General features: G+C 39.2%; 1 protein-coding gene across 14 annotated transcripts in view; it reads right to left on the bottom strand.

Annotated features, from left to right (window-relative positions):
• golga2 (golgin A2) overlaps positions 1-17,820 on the bottom strand; it is a 71,367-nt gene that overhangs the window by 30,516 nt on the left and 23,031 nt on the right. For 2 of the 14 annotated variants that reach the window (XM_067439735.1, XM_067439737.1), the window contains exons 3-5: positions 9,172-9,255; positions 2,788-2,913; positions 2,503-2,555 (exon numbers count right to left, since the gene is read on the bottom strand). In XM_067439735.1, the coding sequence (XP_067295836.1) occupies positions 2,503-2,555; positions 2,788-2,913; positions 9,172-9,255 (263 nt within the window). The remainder of the gene's footprint in view (positions 1-2,502; positions 2,556-2,787; positions 2,914-9,171; positions 9,256-17,820) is intronic. The other 12 variants (XM_067439742.1, XM_067439744.1, XM_067439743.1 and 9 more) reach the window with 7 other exon arrangements.

Raw genomic sequence — 17,820 nt, 5'->3', positions numbered from 1 at the left:
ATAGGAATAAAGAGAAGCGCGGCGCGACATAAGTGTTCACGGACGACTGGATCTGCTTCTGAGAGACTGTTTACAGCGTGCTCTAGTCACGCGCGCGCACCCTACCGGGAGAAGAGCCCGTACGGCCCATACAAGGACCTTCCGCTCTTATTAACGTCAAGTAGACCCATACTCGAAAAAAACTCGCCGAAACTTGTGAGAAACCGGAAGGAGTATTTTTGACACAGAAATACTCCATCAAACGTCCAACATTAGTTTTTGAAACTTTGTCTATGTTTAGGATGGGAATCCAAGTCTTTAACAGTGGAAAGCTCAGTATGCATGAAACAGCATTTCACCCCCCCTTTAAAATACTTGAAAACTAACCCTTACTTAAACTTAAAACTTTACTTTAAAAAACCCTTGTACACATTCCCAGTGTATTGCATAATATAAAATAAATATATATAAAGATTTACAGTGGCAGCTCAGAGATGTACAGTAGCATTTAAGTATGAATTTGAATGTATAAATGTAGGCTAAAATTAAAACTACATAGACTTCAATATACAACATTTATTAAAAGCTACTATATTAAAAGGTCTTGTTTTTTTAAATTAAAATCCTTTTAGAGGTCAACTGTCCCTTTAAGGACAGCGTGTTCACTAGGCTGCACTGCGGTCAATTGAAGACCTGGTCACATCTCATATATAGACGCATGCGATTTTACTTTCACTTTAGACAACTGGCTGTGTTTATACATGTGAACCTTGTGTGTATTTGACAGTATTAGCGCAGTAAGACTGTCCAGTAATCACGTGTGTTTGACAGACGATTAGTGCGCGCACTCAATGCAAAACAGTGCATAAGCACGCAAATTAAATGTCTCACTGGCAAGGCTTTAAAACGTGGGTAAACATCCCCTTAACTTTAGTGCATATAATTGGATATTTGCTCATATCAGCGCGTAGACTAACAGGCACACTCAAAAAGAGTCGAAATTAACTGAGAGAAATATTTCAAATGGAGAGAAATGGAAATAATTAATTAAATTAAAAAAACGCAATTCACCAGTGCGTATTGAACCATGAATGCCGTACCGAACGGTTCAATATTATACTCAACTGGAAAATCAATGAATTCCGGTCCAGCAGCTGTCATGTGCATTGGAAAGACAGCTTTAGACAAAAAAAACAAAACAAAAAAAAAGTTTTATATATATATATATATATATATATATATATATATATATATATATATATATATATATATATATATATATATATATATATATATATATATATATATATATATATATATATATATGTATGTGTGTGTTTTTGAAAGAAGTCTCTTCTGCGCATCAAGCCTGCGTTTATTTGGTTAAAAAAATACTGAAAAAAAGTGTAATATTTTAAATATACTATTTTAATATACTATAAATTTAATTTATTCCTGTGATCAAAGCTGAATCTATCATCATTACTTTAGTCTTCAGTGTCACATGATCCTTCACTAATCATTCTCAGATGAGGATTTACTAGCAATGCTGCTTAATGTTAGAAATATTTTAATTGATAAATAAAAAGTTCAAAAGAACAGCATTTATTCAAAATATAAATATTTTCTAACAATATAAATCACTTTTTAAATCAAATTAACTGAATAAACATTAGTTTCTTCCCAAAAAAAGAAAGACAAAAGAAATGACTGACCCCAAACTTTTGAACTGTAGTTTATATTGTTACAAAACATTTCTATTTTAAATAAATGCTGTTCTTTTTAACTTTTTATTTATCAAAGAATCCTGAAAAAAAGTTGTTATTGTTTTGAAATAAAATATATATTAACGTAAATAAAATAAAACTTAAACGCATTTTATTTTTGCTAGTTTCCAGGCAAAATTTCTCGTTTTCATTTAACTTGATGTGATAAATAACTAAAATTTTAATAGAAATGTATAAAAACCATATAGACATGTATGTAAAAAGTATAAAAATGGCAAAAAAAATAAATAAAATAAAACTTTAAAAAAAATTTAATTGCAAAACATAAAAATAAAAATTATAATATCTCAAAGATACTAAAATAATACTGCATTGAGATCCACGATTTTATTTTATTTTATAGCTTTTCTGCATTGAATCCAGAGTTATTAAAATTAACTAAAACTGTTTACTAAATTAAATGTGTCAGCTAGTTCTCCAGGAAACATCTCATTTAACTTGATGTAGTAAAATAACAAAAACTGATATAAAATGATAAAAAATATATAGACATATATATTTTTTAAAACATACTTAAATTCAAATAATTATTCAAAACTGTATCCGTGTTGTGATTCCTCTCAGAGCTGCAGGTTTTTAAATGCATCCTTAGAAAATGATTGTGGTATTATCTCCAGAATCAAAACCAAACGTTCTGATTGGCTGTGATTGTGTTGTGCTGCATTTTTAAAGAGAGACAACTGCGTCAAGCTCTTGTGTAATGCCCATCTTGTTCTGAAATAAAAAGCAAATTCACCTTTTATCTTCCAGAGGATGTTCGTCGCCATTTGCATCAGCTGAGTAATTCTGCTGGAAAACATGAATGAAAAACACAGACTTGAGAGTCAAAACAGGATGTGAAAACACCTGACATAGCAATACACTGAATAAATGACATGCATGGACCAGGTTAAAAACATCTGAACGGTCACAGACAGGAACGGACCATGGCTGTGTTTCAAAGCCTGATGATCTGACAGCACTGAACACCAGAGAAGCTTTTGAAACGCAGCTTAGGTGAGTGACATGAAGACACACAGACCTGCAGGACAGCGTTATCAGCGACACACTCAGTGTTAATAGCAGAAGCGGGGTTAGAGACGGGCTCAGGATCAGCACTGGCCTCCTCCAGCTCCTGCGAGACCCGGGTCACCACATCCACTCGATCCTGATGCAATACAGCGACAAAGACGCATTAACTCAGATTTTACGCACACTCACATGCACACTTGCACGCTCACTCACACACACACTCACTTACGCTCGCTCTCTCTCTCTCTCTCACACTCATACGCTCGCACACACACACACGCTCGCTAATGCGCTTGCACACACACTTGCTCACTCCCACTCTCCCTCCCTCCCTCCGACAACCGATGCTCATTAATCGATTATTAACCGTTAACTGATAAGATTATAATATTGAATTGGCATTACATAAAAATACAATTGACGAAAAAATACTTTTTTCACGTGTTTATTTTATTGTGCAAACAGCAGAACATACAGAACAGCTCAACAACAGAACATAGATTCACACCAGACCCCTGCATTTATGCCTGATCACGACGGGACACGACTTTTTTACGCCCCTTTTTACGTTAACTCACTGTCGGCTGGTGGTCGCTTGGTCGTCACTTAAAAAAATGTAAACTTTAAAGCTGCAGTCCGTAACTTTTTGCACTCTAGTGGTTAATAAACAGAACTGCATGCATCTTGCGGAAGAACATTGTAGCCGGAGCTACTTCTCTCTGTTTATGTCTATGGCGGATCACGCAGGGAGTGAAATAGTACCAATATAAATACTTATTATAAGTGTACCATAATTATTAAGGGTAAGACAAAAACACGGTTCGGAGAATAGATTCATGTTGTACATTCTCATTATATAATTTTTGTAAATCTTGAACACAAAAAAAGTTACGGACAGCAGCTTTAATTTAACAAACAAAATTTTTTTAAAAACATTTTTCTAAATTAACTTAAACGTGCAGTATGCAACTTTTGGCCACTAGGGGTCACTCATTCAAAATAATAACAACAGACGTACTTTGATGACGTCGGGAAAGTGCGTGGGCTCATGGGAGTTGTTGTCATTATTGCCACTGTCAACCAGCGAATCTGGCATCTCCAGCAGAAAACATGTTCACTGACAAGGTAATTGATTGTTATATTACATCTCTATTATTGTTAAGTTTAGTTACGGCTTTTCACTTTATGTAATGTCAATCTAATGAAATAGCAGCAAGCTACCGTTACTTAACAAACTTATCAGTAACGTTAGATAATGTGTGAGACAGAATGTTGTGCGGGCGGTCGCTATGCCAACATACCTATAAGTTGGTAGGCTATGTTGACATATTAACCGCGCATCATAATTTGAGTTACTCAAATTATAGATATATTGACATGGCATCCGCGATTGTCGAACATTCTGTATATCAACTGTTCAATAAGGAAATAAATTTCAATTTAGTTTATCATTACCAACATAAAACAGTAAATGAGAGAACCAGCACCAGCAATACGTTGTTCATTGGAACACGCGCTGTGTCGCTCCCCACGTTCATCAATCATTCTAATAAACATTTATTTTGGAACTCAGAGATATATGAATAAGTAGATCATTATTAAATCAATATTATATCTAGCTAGTATTAACATATGATAAAAGTGACGGTCACCTTATATTAATTGACCAAGATAGTGGCATATTACCTTATGAAGCTAACGTTACTTTCTCCAGCTACTAGGGGTGTAACGATACGTGTATTCGTATTGAACCGTTCGGTACGAGGCTTTCGGTTCGGTACGCGGTACGCATCATGTACCGAACGGTTCTTGGACTAATTAATTAGATTTGGAAAATATAAAAGTGTGTGAAATATAATAATATGCGTTCAACAAGGTAGCCCAATAACCAAAACGACATAACAGCCAATGCCCCTGACACCGCCGAAGTGAAAGAAAAAAAAAACACCAAATATGTTTTAGGCTGCTCAGTCAGGTGCTCGCTTACTCAGTAGGCTACGAGCTGAATGCTCGTGGCAAAATGGCTATTGCGTTTAACAAACCAGAAATAGAAGATCCTCCAATAACCAACAGGTCTGGTGTTTGGGTGAACTTTGGATTCTTTGTAAGCTATGATGGTGTTGGCAAGAGTGATGGATTAAAAAACAACGGTATGTCGCATTTGCTGATGGTACAGCAGCGGGAATAATTCATGTCATGTCAATCAACTCATTTACGCCGACAACAAGACGATGAAAAGGAGAAACAGCCACAAACTATCCCACAAACTATCCCCGCAGCATTTAGACAGACATTTCCAACTTATTCAAATGGCAAAAGACATCACTGCGGCGAGTGGTCCATTTATAGCCGCGGATATGAGACCTAACGCCCGTTTCACACATACTCCGTCTGCAGTGTGTGTGCGGTGCGTATTTTCCCGTACCCATGTTAACGGATGACAGCTTTCACACTGCACGCGGATGCGGTCTGTCAGTCCGTTCCAGGAGCGTTGCGTCTGCAGCAGTGCACGGATCGTTTTCGTGCCGAGTCTATTTTTTGCTGCGCTGCGTTGCTGCATTAAAGTGATAGAATATTGTTCGCATTAAAATAAACATGTACTGACGCGAAAATCTAGTAATTTCACCACAGATGCATATAATGTAAAATATACTCTTGTTTCAAAGTCAACACATGGCTTTTTTTCTCAAGTAAAGCAACAAAACGACACCTTACCTGGCATTTAGGTAAAGATAAGTGCCATAATGGAGAGCACTCGCACTTTCTTGGAGGTGAAAAGCAAAGTTATTTTTGACCTGCAGGATTTCTTTTAAAAGGGTGTAAAAACGAAAGATAACGAGAGTCGGCTGTTTTTGAATAGACTATTGTAAGTTTCTAATTTAAAATGTTTGTGATTTAAGGCTATAACCTATGTTTAAATGTTTTGCCACTTGTGTGAGCTAAATCTAAAGTATATAAATATGAATAAATGAATTCAATAAAATGTTGTTTAAATGTAGTAGGCTACGTAACCTGACTTCTATTAAAGAGTAAACAAAGAGATTTGGAATTCTGACGAGGCATGTTCAGTAAAAACTTTTGGATTTTAAATAAAAAATAATGAATCAATGCTGTGTTTGTGATATGCAACAGCGGATCAGTTGCGGACTGCAAACGCAGCATATGTGGAAGCACTACAGGGTGTGGGGCTCCTGCAACGCGCACCGCACACGCTAATGTAAAGAGCTAATGTCTTATTCCTGTAATTACACAGAAGATGGGTAAAGTATAGCTCCATCATTGTTCAATGTAAAAAAAAAAAAAGGTAATTTATCTGCCAATTTTTTCTTTTTGCTGTATCTAAAACATACCGAACCGTACCGAACCGAACCGTGACACCAGTGTATCGTATCGAACCGAACCGTGAATTTTGTGAACCGTTACACCCCTACCAGCTACATATAAAACCAATAATAGCTAGTCCATCTGCGTTTTACACATGACATCATCGTGTCACCAAATATACGGATAGAAATATACTTTTGAATCAGTTTTAAAAAAAATAGCTGTTTCAGTCTCCAAAAACACAGAATCCGCCTGTTTGAAAAGCCGATACAATACAAAATGTATACGTATTCAGCTAAACGCGTCTCAATGTGGTCAAGATCGCTATGCAATATGCAAACATACAGCATGTTATGATTATATGATTATTATGTTATCTGAATGGTTACTTAAATGACCTGTTTATTAAAACGCAAGTGAGATCAGCATCTCTCTGCAGTCCGAGCTTGTCACGAAGATTTCGCCATCTTTCAAAGGCTTCTCCAAGGTTTACACGTCTCTTGCTTCTTCTACTGTCCCAAAATCTTCACGGGTCATTTTTTTCACCCGTACGTTTGCGCTTTGTTGAGCTGGCAAAACGTACAGGCAAAGAGTAACGTTAGTCATGATCCATTATCATACAGACTTTTTTATACGGGTGTTCCCCTTATACTGTCAGTGTTCCTCTTTGAGTTTGGCGGTTCCGCCGAGTTCCGCAGGAAGCAAGACGCAAACGTGGATATGACGTGAAAGACTGGCGACATAACGGAAATAAAGACACGGTCTGTGTCTTTGAATTAAAATATTAATTTCTCTGGATTTAGAAGTTAATTGGAACTGTCGGGATAATGTAAACACACAACTTTAAAAAATATATAACATAGATATAGTGATCTTTTATATTTTTAATGCTGAAACATTACATATTGTGCCTTTAACAAAGAAACGAAATATAGCTACTTTGATATTAAAAACAAAACTGAACTATTTTAATGGCTGCAACAATATAAGCCAATGTATGCAAAAAAAACAAGAAAAAAAACACGGCCTCCAGTCGAACTTGGCTGAGATTTTTGATAAGCTGTCAGACAAAACCACACTACGAAAAGCATTAAACAAGGCTTCAGATGGCACTGATAACCGGGAATACAGAGATGCATAGAGCGCCCAGCAACGGGAAGCAACTTTTATTTGCTGTCCTCCAGCAGTCAGGAGCTTGTACTACTGCTGTATTGTAATACCGGATAGCTTATTTTGCATGTTAACTTCGTCACCCTTTCTGTCGAAATAATCCCACACAGTATGCTTTTTTCCCATGGATTCATTTTGCGAAATATGTGTGTGTTGGCACGTGTGCTTCGTTGCATGTGTCGACGTGCTCCATGAGTTAAAAGAAATAAGATTAAAATAAAAACCCTTTAACTGATAGTGTTAATCGGTCAAAATTCTTACTATCAGTTAACGGTTAAACGGTCAATATGAGCATCCCTAATCAAATTCATATAAAAGTGAATGTTTCCAGGCATATCCAGTTCAATATGTATTCAAATAAGCATTCAATCCCTGCAGGCACTAATGCTGCTGATTATGACAGAATGACAGAGCCTGAAACATGAGTTTTGCATGTTAAATGATGCATTAAAGTCAACATGTGATTATTGCGATATAAAATATAGCATGCACTGATGAATCATTCAGAATGAGAACATGAATCAAGAAAGAGTTTCTGATTTCATGTTGACTGAAACAACTGCAGCAGATGACGAAACATCAACCTCTTCCTGTGACGATCTCACAGCATGCGAGGAAACACTGATGAGCGAACTCAAAGAGCGAGAGAAAGGAGGAAAGACAACCGGAGGAAAAGACAACGGTAGGAGAGGAGGAAAGACAACGGGAGGAGAGGAGGAAAGACAACGGGAGGAGAGGAGGAAAGACAACGGCAGGAGAGGAGGAAAGACAACGGGAGGAGAGACAACGGGAGGAGAGGAGGAAAGACAAACGGGAGGAGATGAGGAAAGACAACGGAAGGAGATGAGGAAAGACAACGGGAGGAGAGGAGGAAAGACAACGGGAGGAGAGGAGGAAAGACAACGGGAGGAGAGGAGGAAAGACAACGGGAGGAGAGGAGGAAAGACAACGGCAGGAGAGGAGGAAAGACAACGGCAGGAGAGGAGGAAAGACAACGGGAGGAGAGGAGGAGAGACAACGGGAGGAGAGGAGGAAAGACAACGGGAGGAGATGAGGAAAGACAACGGCAGGAGAGGAGGAAAGACAACGGGAGGAGAGGAGGAAAGACAACGGGAGGAGATGAGGAAAGACAACGGGAGGAGAGGAGGAAAGACAACGGGAGGAGAGGAGGAAAGACAACGGGAGGAGATGAGGAAAGACAACGGGAGGAGAGGAGGAAAGACAACGGGAGGAGAGGAGGAAAGACAACGGGAGGAGAGGAGGAAAGACAACGGGAGGAGAGGAGGAAAGACAACGGGAGGAGAGGAGGAAAGACAACGGGAGGAGAGGAGGAAAGACAACGGCAGGAGAGGAGGAAAGACAACGGGAGGAGAGGAGGAAAGACAACGGGAGGAGAGGAGGAAAGACAACGGCAGGAGAGGAGGAAAGACAACGGGAGGAGAGGAGGAAAGACAACGGCAGGAGAGGAGGAAAGACAACGGGAGGAGAGGAGGAAAGACAACGGGAGGAGAGGAGGAAAGACAACAGCAGGAGAGGAGGAAAGACAACGGGAGGAGAGGAGGAAAGACAACGGCAGGAGAGGAGGAAAGACAACGGCAGGAGAGGAGGAAAGACAACGGCAGGAGATGAGGAAAGACAACGGGAGGAGAGGAGGAAAGACAACGGCAGGAGAGGAGGAAAGACAACGGGAGGAGATGAGGAAAGACAACGGGAGGAGAGGAGGAAAGACAACGGCAGGAGAGGAGGAAAGACAACGGGAGGAGATGAGGAAAGACAACGGGAGGAGATGAGGAAAGACAACGGGAGGAGAGGAGGAAAGACAACGGGAGGAGATGAGGAAAGACAACGGGAGGAGAGGAGGAAAGACAACGGGAGGAGAGGAGGGCCGTGAGCAGCTCACCTGACTGTTGTTGACAAATGGAGGCCGAGACACTCCATTGGTCAGACTAAGATCAGACACCATAACTTTGAGAATATTCTCAATCTACAGGGGAAGGAGAGGCAGATGATAAAGGAGAAGGTGTGAGAGAGGAGTAGTAAGAAAGTGATAAAGGAAGCAGGAAAGACTAGATGAAGGGTTAGTCGTGCCTGAGCTAGATCAACCTGCCATTATTTGCAGATATATTCATATAAAGTCATTTTGAGTGAGCTTTCATTAGGGGCCAAGCACCGAAGGTGCGGAGGCACCTATTGAAACCGTTAGCGTTCTTATTATTATTATTAGGGGCCAAGCACCGAAGGTGCGGAGGCACCTATTGAAATCGTTAGTGTTCCTATTATTAGGGGCCAAGCACCGAAGGTGCGGAGGCACCTATTGAAATCGTTAGTGTTCCTATTATTAGGGGCCAAGCACCGAAGGTGCGGAGGCACCTATTGAAATCGTTAGTGTTCCTATTATTATTCTGCTTCTTCTTCTTCTTCTTCTTCCGCCATAGGAGTCTCTGGCAGCCCATAGAACCGTATGGTAAAAAGTTGTGAAATTTGGCACACTCATAGAGGCCAGTCTGAGCTGTCACTATAGCAAATTTGGTGCCTCTAACTCAATCCCTCTAGCGCCACCACCTGTCCAAAGTTTCACTCATATTTATGCTTATAACTTTTGACCCCTAAGGGCTAGAAACAAAATTCTTTTTTCATCGGATTCCTTGGCTCAAGCCGATTCGATTTCACCCTATGATGTCATTTTCCGGTATGCAAATTTTCCCGCCATTTTGAATTTTCTGAAAAACCTACTTTTTCGAACTCCTCCTAGGCCGTTGCTCCGATTTTCACGAAAATTGAAACAGATCATCTTCAGAGCATGTTGACAAAAAGTTATGGAATTCAAGTTGATTCGTCCAATCGTTTTCAATAAACGCACAAACAAATTTTACGTGGAGGTTGCAAAAACACACTAAAGGCTATATCTCCGCAACGCTTTATCGTATTCAAACCAACCTTGGTACATGTCATCACAAGCATGACTTGAAGCAACATGCAGCGTTTCGGCGCAGCGCCACCTACCTGTCCGGAGATACGAAAAATGCCTATTTTGGCTTATAACTTCTGAACCGTTTATCCAAAAATCATAAAATTGGTCTCATTAGATTCAGGGCGTCATGCCGAGTCGACTGATATCCAATTTTACCATGTCGGCCATTTTGGATGTCGGCCATTTTGAATTATGTGCAAAAATGCTGTATTTTATGAACGCATGAACAGATTGTTATGAAACTTGGTATGGGTCATCACCACGATGCCCTGAAGTAGCCTGAGAAGTTTCGAAACAGCGCCACCTAGTGGAGAATTTTTTTTTTCAAACGCTTATAACTTTGGGTGTGGTTGACATATTTTGATGGGAGTGTGTTTTTTGGTCTCCTGAATCCTTGCCGACTCCAACGATACCAGACTTGCCAGGTTTCGGCATATGGTTTGCGCAGAGTTGTAATTTAGTGCTTAAAAAACATTTGCTGATATCTTCGAAACCGCTAGTCCGATCGAGACGAAACCAGCCTCAGAAGTTCGGAAACATAGGTCGATAGCTATACGCTAATGCCCAAATCTCAAAATATTGATAGTAAGGGGTAGTAAAATCCAATCAAAGTCAGGTGTCAGTCATTTTTTACGTGTTTTTTCATATAAATGTCTATAACTCCAAAACAAAATGAAATATTTTCACCAAACTTGACACACATATGTATGGGCTCACTACGAGGACACATAAAAAAATTGGTGGGATTGTGCCTCTTGGTGGCGCTATAATAAAACAAAACATGAAATTCCCATTGACTTCAATGCAGTATTACGGTTTAAAATGCTAATGCTATAATTTAAGAATGCACTAGTGTATCATTACAAAACTCGGTATGTGTCTTCCGCTCTATGTCCCGAAGATATTCAAAAAGTTTCGGGGCAGCGCCACCTTGTGGTCAAAAGTTGTAATAAAATGTACAAAAATGCTAATAACTTTTGATTAAATTAGCCTATTGTAATGAGACTGGTCATAATACATTCATTGGCTCATGCCGAGAAGATAGATACCAATTTTGCCATATTTTGCAAACATATCTGTGCTCCATCTTGTTATTTGTTAAAAATCTACTTTTTCAAACTCATCCTAGACCGTTTGTCCGATTTTCACCAAAATTGATCCGTATCGTCTTCAGACCATGCTGACAAATAGTTATGGATTTCGGATTGATAGACAAAACTGTTTTCATATACCACTGCAACAGAGTTGAGCCATGATGCAAAAATGACTCTTGAGGCTGTATCTCTGCAATGCTTTGACATATTGACACCAAACTTTGCATGTGTCATTGTCATCTCAATCTGACTAAACCACATCAGTTTCGTAACAGTGACACCTATTGGTCGAAAGTGATAAACCATTAAACCATTATTATTGACTGGATTTAAAATTTGACTGCTATTTTGCCTAAAATCAACTTAATAGGTCCTTAATGGCTCATTGTTGCAGTTGGCTTGAGACTTCCAGCCATGCTGGCATGTCTTGTCTTCTTCTTTGCGCTTGGCCCCGATAATGGCTGCTTGCAGCTATATTTAGGGGCCAAGCACCGAAGGTGCGGAGGCACCTATTGAAATTGTTAGTGTTCCTATTATTATTCTGCTTCTTCTTCTTCTTCTTTTTCCGCCATAGGAGTCTCTGGCAGCCCATAGAACCGTATGGTAAAAAGTTGTGAAATTTGGCACACTCATAGAGGCCAGTCTGAGCTGTCACTATAGCAAATTTGGTGCCTCTAACTCAATCCCTCTAGCGCCACCACCTGTCCAAAGTTTCACTCATATTTATGCTTATAACTTTTGACCCCTAAGGGCTAGAAACAAAATTCTTTTTTCATCGGATTCCTTGGCTCAAGCCGATTCGATTTCACCCTATGATGTCATTTTCCGGTATGCAAATTTTCCCGCCATTTTGAATTTTCTGAAAAACCTACTTTTTCGAACTCCTCCTAGGCCGTTGCTCCGATTTTCACGAAAATTGAAACAGATCATCTTCAGAGCATGTTGACAAAAAGTTATGGAATTCAAGTTGATTCGTCCAATCGTTTTCAATAAACGCACAAACAAATTTTACGTGGAGGTTGCAAAAACACACTAAAGGCTATATCTCCGCAACGCTTTATCGTATTCAAACCAACCTTGGTACATGTCATCACAAGCATGACTTGAAGCAACATGCAGCGTTTCGGCGCAGCGCCACCTACCTGTCCGGAGATATGAAAAATGCCTATTTTGGCTTATAACTTCTGAACCGTTTATCCAAAAATCATAAAATTGGTCTCATTAGATTCAGGGCGTCATGCCGAGTCGACTGATATCCAATTTTACCATGTCGGCCATTTTGGATGTCGGCCATTTTGAATTATGTGCAAAAATGCTGTATTTTATGAACGCATGAACAGATTGTTATGAAACTTGGTATGGGTCATCACCACGATGCCCTGAAGTAGCCTGAGAAGTTTCGAAACAGCGCCACCTAGTGGAGAATTTTTTTTTTCAAACGCTTATAACTTTGGGTGTGGTTGACATATTTTGATGGGAGTGTGTTTTTTGGTCTCCTGAATCCTTGCCGACTCCAACGATACCAGACTTGCCAGGTTTCGGCATATGGTTTGCGCAGAGTTGTAATTTAGTGCTTAAAAAACATTTGCTGATATCTTCGAAACCGCTAGTCCGATCGAGACGAAACCAGCCTCAGAAGTTCGGAAACATAGGTCGATAGCTATACGCTAATGCCAAAATCTCAAAATATTGATAGTAAGGGGTAGTAAAATCCAATCAAAGTCAGGTGTCAGTCCTTTTTTACGTGTTTTTTCATATAAATGTCTATAACTCCAAAACAAAATGAGATATTTTCACCAAACTTGACACACATATGTATGGGCTCACTATGAGGACACATAAAAAAATTGGTGGGATTGTGCCTCTTGGTGGCGCTATAATAAAACAAAACATGAAATTCCCATTGACTTCAATGCAGTATTACGGTTTAAAATGCTAATGCTATAATTTAAGAATGCATTAGCGTATCGTTACAAAACTCGGTATGTGTCTTCCGCTCCATGTCCCGAAGATACTCAAAAAGTTTCGGGGCAGCGCCACCTTGTGGTCAAAAGTTGTAATAAAATGTACAAAAATGCTAATAACTTTTGATTAAATTAGCCTATTGTAATGAGACTGGTCATAATACATTCATTGGCTCATGCCGAGAAGATAGATACCAATTTTGCCATATTTTGCAAACATATCTGTGCTCCATCTTGTTATTTGTTAAAAATCTACTTTTTCAAACTCATCCTAGACCGTTTGTCCGATTTTCACCAAAATTGATCCGTATCGTCTTCAGACCATGCTGACAAATAGTTATGGATTTCGGATTGATAGACAAAACAGTTTTCATATACCACTGCAACAGAGTTGAGCCATGATGCAAAAATGACTCTTGAGGCTGTATCTCTGCAATGCTTTGACATATTGACACCAAACTTTGCATGTGTCATTGTCATCTCAATCTGACTAAACCACATCAGTTTCGTAACAGTGACACCTATTGGTCGAAAGTGATAAACCATTAAACCATTATTATTGACTGTATTTAAAATTTGACTGCTATTTTGCCTAAAATCAACTTAATAGGTCCTTAATGGCTCATTGTTGCAGTTGGCTTGAGACTTCCAGCCATGCTGGCATGTCTTGTCTTCTTCTTTGCGCTTGGCCCCGATAATGGCTGCTTGCAGCTATATTTATTATTCTGCTTCTTCCGCCATAGGAGTCTCTGGCAGCCCATAGAACCGTATGGTAAAAAGTTGTGAAATTTGGCACACTCATAGAGGCCAGTCTGAGCTGTCACTATAGCAAATTTGGTGCCTCTAACTCAATCCCTCTAGCGCCACCACCTGTCCAAAGTTTCACTCATATTTATGCTTATAACTTTTGACCCCTAAGGGCTAGAAACAAAATTCTTTTTTCATCGGATTCCTTGGCTCAAGCCGATTCGATTTCACCCTATGATGTCATTTTCCGGTATGCAAATTTTCCCGCCATTTTGAATTTTCTGAAAAACCTACTTTTTCGAACTCCTCCTAGGCCGTTGCTCCGATTTTCACGAAAATTGAAACAGATCATCTTCAGAGCATGTTGACAAAAAGTTATGGAATTCAAGTTGATTCGTCCAATCGTTTTCAATAAACGCACAAACAAATTTTACGTGGAGGTTGCAAAAACACACTAAAGGCTATATCTCCGCAACGCTTTATCGTATTCAAACCAACCTTGGTACATGTCATCACAAGCATGACTTGAAGCAACATGCAGCGTTTCGGCGCAGCGCCACCTACCTGTCCGGAGATACGAAAAATGCCTATTTTGGCTTATAACTTCTGAACCGTTTATCCAAAAATCATAAAATTGGTCTCATTAGATTCAGGGCGTCATGCCGAGTCGACTGATATCCAATTTTACCATGTCGGCCATTTTGGATGTCGGCCATTTTGAATTATGTGCAAAAATGCTGTATTTTATGAACGCATGAACAGATTGTTATGAAACTTGGTATGGGTCATCACCACGATGCCCTGAAGTAGCCTGAGAAGTTTCGAAACAGCGCCACCTAGTGGAGAATTTTTTTTTTCAAACGCTTATAACTTTGGGTGTGGTTGACATATTTTGATGGGAGTGTGTTTTTTGGTCTCCTGAATCCTTGCCGACTCCAACGATACCAGACTTGCCAGGTTTCGGCATATGGTTTGCGCAGAGTTGTAATTTAGTGCTTAAAAAACATTTGCTGATATCTTCGAAACCGCTAGTCCGATCGAGACGAAACCAGCCTCAGAAGTTCGGAAACATAGGTCGATAGCTATACGCTAATGCCCAAATCTCAAAATATTGATAGTAAGGGGTAGTAAAATCCAATCAAAGTCAGGTGTCAGTCATTTTTTACGTGTTTTTTCATATAAATGTCTATAACTCCAAAACAAAATGAAATATTTTCACCAAACTTGACACACATATGTATGGGCTCACTACGAGGACACATAAAAAAATTGGTGGGATTGTGCCTCTTGGTGGCGCTATAATAAAACAAAACATGAAATTCCCATTGACTTCAATGCAGTATTACGGTTTAAAATGCTAATGCTATAATTTAAGAATGCACTAGTGTATCATTACAAAACTCGGTATGTGTCTTCCGCTCTATGTCCCGAAGATATTCAAAAAGTTTCGGGGCAGCGCCACCTTGTGCTCAAAAGTTGTAATAAAATGTACAAAAATGCTAATAACTTTTGATTAAATTAGCCTATTGTAATGAGACTGGTCATAATACATTCATTGGCTCATGCCGAGAAGATAGATACCAATTTTGCCATATTTTGCAAACATATCTGTGCTCCATCTTGTTATTTGTTAAAAATCTACTTTTTCAAACTCATCCTAGACCGTTTGTCCGATTTTCACCAAAATTGATCCGTATCGTCTTCAGACCATGTTGACAAATAGTTATGGATTTCGGATTGATAGACAAAACAGTTTTCATATACCACTGCAACAGAGTTGAGCCATGATGCAAAAATTACTCTTGAGGCTGTATCTCTGCAATGCTTTGACATATTGACACCAAACTTTGCATGTGTCATTGTCATCTCAATCTGACTAAACCACATCAGTTTCGTAACAGTGACACCTATTGGTCGAAAGTGATAAACCATTAAACCATTATTATTGACTGTATTTAAAATTTTACTGCTATTTTGCCAAAAATCAACTTAATAGGTCCTTAATGGCTCATTGTTGCAGTTGGCTTGAGACTTCCAGCCATGCTGGCATGTCTTGTCTTCTTCTTTGCGCTTGGCCCCGATAATGGCTGCTTGCAGCTATATTTATTATTCTGCTTCTTCTTCTTCTTCCGCCATAGGAGTCTCTGGCAGCCCATAGAACCGTATGGTAAAAAGTTGTGAAATTTGGCACACTCATAGAGGCCAGTCTGAGCTGTCACTATAGCAAATTTGGTGCCTCTAACTCAATCTCTCTAGCGCCACCACCTGTCCAAAGTTTCACTCATATTTATGCTTATAACTTTTGACCCCTAAGGGCTAGAAACAAAATTCTTTTTTCATCGGATTCCTTGGCTCAAGCCGATTCGATTTCACCCTATGATGTCATTTTCCGGTATGCAAATTTTCCCGCCATTTTGAATTTTCTGAAAAACCTACTTTTTCGAACTCCTCCTAGGCCGTTGCTCCGATTTTCATGAAAATTGAAACAGATCATCTTCATAGCATGCTGACAAAAAGTTATGGAATTTAAGTTGATTCGTCCAATCGTTTTCAATAAACGCACAAACAAATTTTACGTAGAGGTTGCAAAAACACACTAAAGGCTATATCTCCACAACGCTTTATCGTATTCAAACCAAACTTGGTACATGTCATCACAAGCATGACCTGAAGCAACATGCAGCGTTTCGGCGCAGCGCCACCTACTGGTCCGGAGATACGAAAAATGCATATTTTGGCTTATAACTTCTGAACCGTTTATCCAAAAATCATAAAATTGGTCTCATTAGATTCAGGGCGTCATGCCGAGTCGACTGATATCCAATTTTACCATGTCGGCCATTTTGGATGTCGGCCATTTTGAATTATGTGCAAAAATGCTGTATTTTATGAACGCATGAACGGATTGTTACGAAACTTGGTATGGGTCATCACCACGATGCCCTGAAGTAGCCTGAGAAGTTTCGAAACAGCGCCACCTAGTGGATAATTCTTTTTTTTCAAACGCTTATAACTTTGGGTGTGAGTGAAAAATTTTGATGGGAGTAGCTTTTTTGGGCTCCTGAATCCTTGCCGAGTCCAACGATACAAGACATGCCCAGTTTCGGCATATGGTTTGCGCAGCGTTGTAATTTAGCGCTTAAAAAACATTTGCTGATATCTTCAAAACCGCTAGTCCGATCGAGACGAAACCAGCCTCAGAAGTTCGGAAACATAGGTCGATAGCTATACGCTAATGCCCAAATCTCAAAATATTGATAGTAAGGGGTAGTAAAATCCAATCAAAGTCAGGTGTCAGTCATTTTTTACGTGTTTTTTCATATAAATGTCTATAACTCCAAAACAAAATGAAATATTTTCACCAAACTTGACACACATATGTATGGGCTCACTACGAGGACACATAAAAAAATTGGTGGGATTGTGCCTCTTGGTGGCGCTATAATAAAACAAAACATGAAATTCCCATTGACTTCAATGCAGTATTACGGTTTAAAATGCTAATGCTATAATTTAAGAATGCACTAGTGTATCGTTACAAAACTCGGTATGTGTCTTCCGCTCTATGTCCCGAAGATATTCAAAAAGTTTCGGGGCAGCGCCACCTTGTGGTCAAAAGTTGTAATAAAATGTACAAAAATGCTAATAACTTTTGATTAAATTAGCCTATTGTAATGAGACTGGTCATAATACATTCATTGGCTCATGCCGAGAAGATAGATACCAATTTTGCCATATTTTGCAAACATATCTGTGCTCCATCTTGTTATTTG

The sequence above is a fragment of the Pseudorasbora parva genome, chromosome 3, assembly GCF_024679245.1.
Source record: "Pseudorasbora parva isolate DD20220531a chromosome 3, ASM2467924v1, whole genome shotgun sequence".
Lineage (NCBI taxonomy): Eukaryota > Metazoa > Chordata > Actinopteri > Cypriniformes > Gobionidae > Pseudorasbora > Pseudorasbora parva.
The sequence above is the reverse complement of the archived record's forward strand: the minus strand, read 5'-3'. Positions and strand labels throughout refer to the sequence as shown.